Source organism: Thermobia domestica, chromosome 3 (genome assembly GCF_964235325.1).
Source record: "Thermobia domestica chromosome 3, izTheDome1.hap1.1, whole genome shotgun sequence".
Lineage (NCBI taxonomy): Eukaryota > Metazoa > Arthropoda > Insecta > Zygentoma > Lepismatidae > Thermobia > Thermobia domestica.
In genome coordinates this window covers 11,865,950-11,870,103 of record NC_137456.1, presented here as the reverse complement: position 1 = coordinate 11,870,103, position 4,154 = coordinate 11,865,950, and the positions used below count along the sequence as shown (strand labels likewise).

The following is a 4,154-nucleotide window of genomic DNA, read 5'->3' as shown; positions in this document are numbered from 1 at the left end:
AGCGTTGATTTAAAGGATATGCAACAAGGCCAAAGCATTCCAAATTTACGTTTAGGACTTCCATCTACAATGTATGTGTATTGTGATGTAATTCAATCTGTATTTGTTGGAGATACAGTAGCACCATTATTACGTATCATAAATATGAATCCTGTGAATCATACATTTGGAAGTAGTGTTATAGAAATTTTTAATCCGCCACATTATGTACCTATAGAGAAGATGCATTTTGAACACATCAAAATAGATATAAGAGATAGTACAGGCTCTCCACTGGCATTCACTTTCGGAACTGTATGCGTTAAACTACATTTTCGACCAGTGCGTCAACATCGACAAATATGAATAATCCATATTTACAATATTATCAAAAACAAGCTCTTTCTGGAACTGGAAACGTTTATGTTGGTTCCCCTTATCAAGTTGGACATGGTATTGGAAGTTTCCTTGGAGGATTATTTCGTTCTGTCATGCCACTAGTAAAACAAGGAGCTAAAACAGTAGGAAAGGAATTATTAAAATCTGGAGCAAACGTTATTACTGATGTCATCATCGACAATCAACCTATTAACGAATCCTTCCATCATCGAATGGGTGAAGCGAGATCCGTCTTGCAAGACAAAGCAAAAAATAAACTGAAATCTATGCTAGGATCTGGATATCAACGAAGGAAAAGAAGAATTACACATCATTCCATCTTTAACCCTTCATCATTACACATCATCAAGCGCAAGAAGAAGAAGAAGGGCAAGAGGAAACGTACACAGAAAACAAAGAAAAATCAGTCTTATAAGAAGAGGAAGTTATCACACGATATCTTTGATTAAATCATTACCATTATGGCTTTCTTACATCATCAATCCTGCGAGTGTGTAAAAAGTGAACTAGATATTTTTTCTACAAAACCAACGCAAACCAGTATATTGGATAATCATGTTGTTACATACAAACCAATCAGTTCACTAGCTGATAATGCTCCTATAGAGTTTGTCATCCCAGGAACAAGTGATGAATACATAGATCTGCCACATACTCTTCTTTACATCGAAGCTCAAATCGTTAAGCCTGATGGATCAGCATTTGGTGAAAGTGATAAAGCTGTGGCTCCTATTAATGACTTTTTAAATTCTATGTTCAGTGAAGTGGAAGTGTATTTAAATAACAAACTGATTTCATTTCCATCTCATAATCATCCATATCGATCATACATTGAAAAACTGTTAAATTATGATGATTCTGCTAAAAATACTCATCTTCAATGTGCATTCTGGTTTCAAGATACTGCTGGACATATGGATGCAACATCTAGTGGTAATAAAGGATTTCAACAACGTTATGAATTAACAAAAAAAAGTGCAAAATTCGACATGCTTGGACATCTTCATTGTGATATTTTTAATCAAGATAAATTTTTAATCCAAGGAGTAGAATTACGTCTCAAGTTAATTCCTGCAAAGCCAAACTTTTGTCTCATCGCTAGTGATGCGTCTGTTGAGGCTAAAGTGAACATTTTAGACGCTGCTTTACATATTAAAAAGATTAATGTTAGTCCTACAATAAAACTAGCCCATAACAAGCTTCTACAATCAACAACAGCCAAATATCCTCTCACAAGAGTGCAAATGAAGTCATTCGTCATTCCAAAGGATCTTCAATCAAAAACAATTGATAATTTATTTATGGGAGTATTACCAACTCGAGTGATTGTGGCGTTTACACAAAATGATGCCTATACAGGAACAATAACTTCAAATCCATTTCATTTCAAACATTTTGACATCAATTTCTTCTCTCTATACATTGATGGAAAACCTGTACCTTCAAAACCATTACAACCAATTTTCGAAAACAACCTCTATGTTTCCTCATATCATACCTTATTCTGTGGATCAGGCATTCACTTTTCCAATCATGGCAACAATATTCCTCGCCTTGACTTTCCACAAGGATACACTATCTTTGTTTTCGACATTACTCAAGATGGAGAAGCCAGCGCTGTGCAGCATTGGAATCTTATACGTCATGGGTGTGTTCGTCTAGAAGTTCATTTTACGAAGCCTCTACCAGCACCTATCTCCTGCATTGTGTATGGAGAATTCCAATCTCTCTTAGAAGTGGATCATCAGAGGAACATCATCATGGATTTTTAAAGGTACGTTATTTAAATATCATATCATATATGTACATGTCTGCATTTTTATACATGATGTCCTCTACACTAGATTTATTAAATGCTTTGCAAACAAATTCTTTATTTCACAATCATTTCGTTGGCGTATATGCAGCCAATGAATTACCAGCACATGTTCCACTACCTGCAGCTATCATCATAAATACAGATCCCTCGAACAAACTTGGCACACACTGGATTTCCGTATATATTCATACTGATGGCCGTGCCCACTACTTCGATGCATTTGGATTTCCTCCATATGTAATGCATCATATTCAATTTCTACGTAGAAATTCCACTTCTTATACATTTAATAATAAACAAATTCAAAGTGTGAAATCATTCCTATGTGGACATTATTCATATCTTTTCCTATGCTTCAAAGCTAAAGGAAAGTCCTTAAATGAATTTCATTACACTTTCTCATCAACTCCAGAAAAAAATGATCGTCGTTTGCTGTATTTACTTTTACAGGTAATCATGTCTTCATTCTTCTTCTTCGTTTGTTTTGATTACTTTCTTTTCATATTATTGCAGGTAGCCATTTCTTCTTCTTCTTTATTATAATGTGTTTGTATGTATTATTATTTGTTCATGATTATAGATAAAATAAATTTTAAGTTTGTTTTTCAATTTTTTTCATTTCAGAGAGTAAAAGATCGTCATCGTGTGTATGGACATCATCTTCAATGTACAGATTGACTTGTATCTACGTTTCATCATCAACATCAACAGCAGTAGTATCATCAGTGAACAGTATATGGCAGTTGTAAAGTTATCATCACATGGACAGTGGAAACAAAATCTAACGTTCTTTTAAAATGTACTATACTTACCGTCGTTTTAATTGTGTAAATAGTTTCATCAGCAATAAACACTTTGTATTATTTTTTCTCTTTGAAAACAAATGTTTTATTTCTTATTTTCTCCGTTTCCTAATAAATAAATATGTTTTATGATCAGTTATGTAATTAAATACACATATCATAAAACATATTTTTAAGTCATTGAATTAAAGAATTTCATAGTGAATTAAAAAAAAAGATTCTAAAACTGATTTTTTAATTCAATGATGAAATCATATAACTACATAATAATAATAATGAATTCAAATACTTAATCAGTTATTCTTTCGTAAATTAAATCAAGTATGTGAATTCAATATTATTATTATTATTATGATAGGACTTTTGTTTTTAAAATTTTAATATTAATTATTTGAGTTCCTTTTTTAAAAATTAAAAAAAGTCTTATCATACTTAAGACAAAGTTGTATAATAATAATAATTTCAAATACTAATTTTTATTTTAACATTCATTTCAAGAATTTGAATTCATTATGATTATTATTATTATTATTATACGTATCACTTATAATATACGATGAAAAAAAATATGTTAGGATTTTTTTCTTATAAAAAATTTTAAAATCCTAACATATTGAGGTGTATGAAACGAACACAAAACACACACACACAAATAAAACATTTCACTTTCCACTATATATATATTTTTATTACATTTGATATTACGTTGTTTCGTATACATGAAAAAACAAATCAATTTCTCCTTCTTTATGAAGAGTCGTTCACTTCATTGATACCCTCCGAAGGTTGAGTTTCGGTTTCCCCCCACCATGGCTGTGTCGATACACTATCAAATAAATCAGCCATTATTGAATCTATAAGTTTTTGTTTGCAAAATACTTTTATTTCCAATTTTAATCGTTCACCATCAATGTTCACATCACTGTTCTTATCAAGAGAGACACTTGGAAAACTAATGTTCATACCATTAATAATACTCTGTTCATCTACACAGGTATGGATTCCGGCAAGTCCTCTGCATGTAAGACACTGTAATTGTACATGATTACGAATAGTATCTGTACACAAGTCAAAATATTCACGTAGCACAACACTACAAACTTTACTGTTTTTCACAGCATGTTCAATACACGGTAATATTTCCAAGAAATAAA

At 31.6% G+C, this 4,154-nt stretch overlaps 1 protein-coding gene across 1 annotated transcript; it reads left to right on the top strand.

Moving 5' to 3' along the window:
• The first annotated feature begins 835 nt into the window (after nt 1-835).
• LOC145682415 (uncharacterized protein F54H12.2-like) lies at nt 836-3,059 on the top strand. Its single transcript, XM_081754037.1, has 2 exons — nt 836-2,152; nt 2,822-3,059. The coding sequence occupies exon 1, from the start codon at nt 840-842 to the stop codon at nt 2,148-2,150; it is 1,311 nt and encodes a 436-aa protein (XP_081610163.1). The 5' UTR covers nt 836-839; the 3' UTR covers nt 2,151-2,152; nt 2,822-3,059.
• The last annotated feature ends 1,095 nt before the right edge of the window (nt 3,060-4,154 follow it).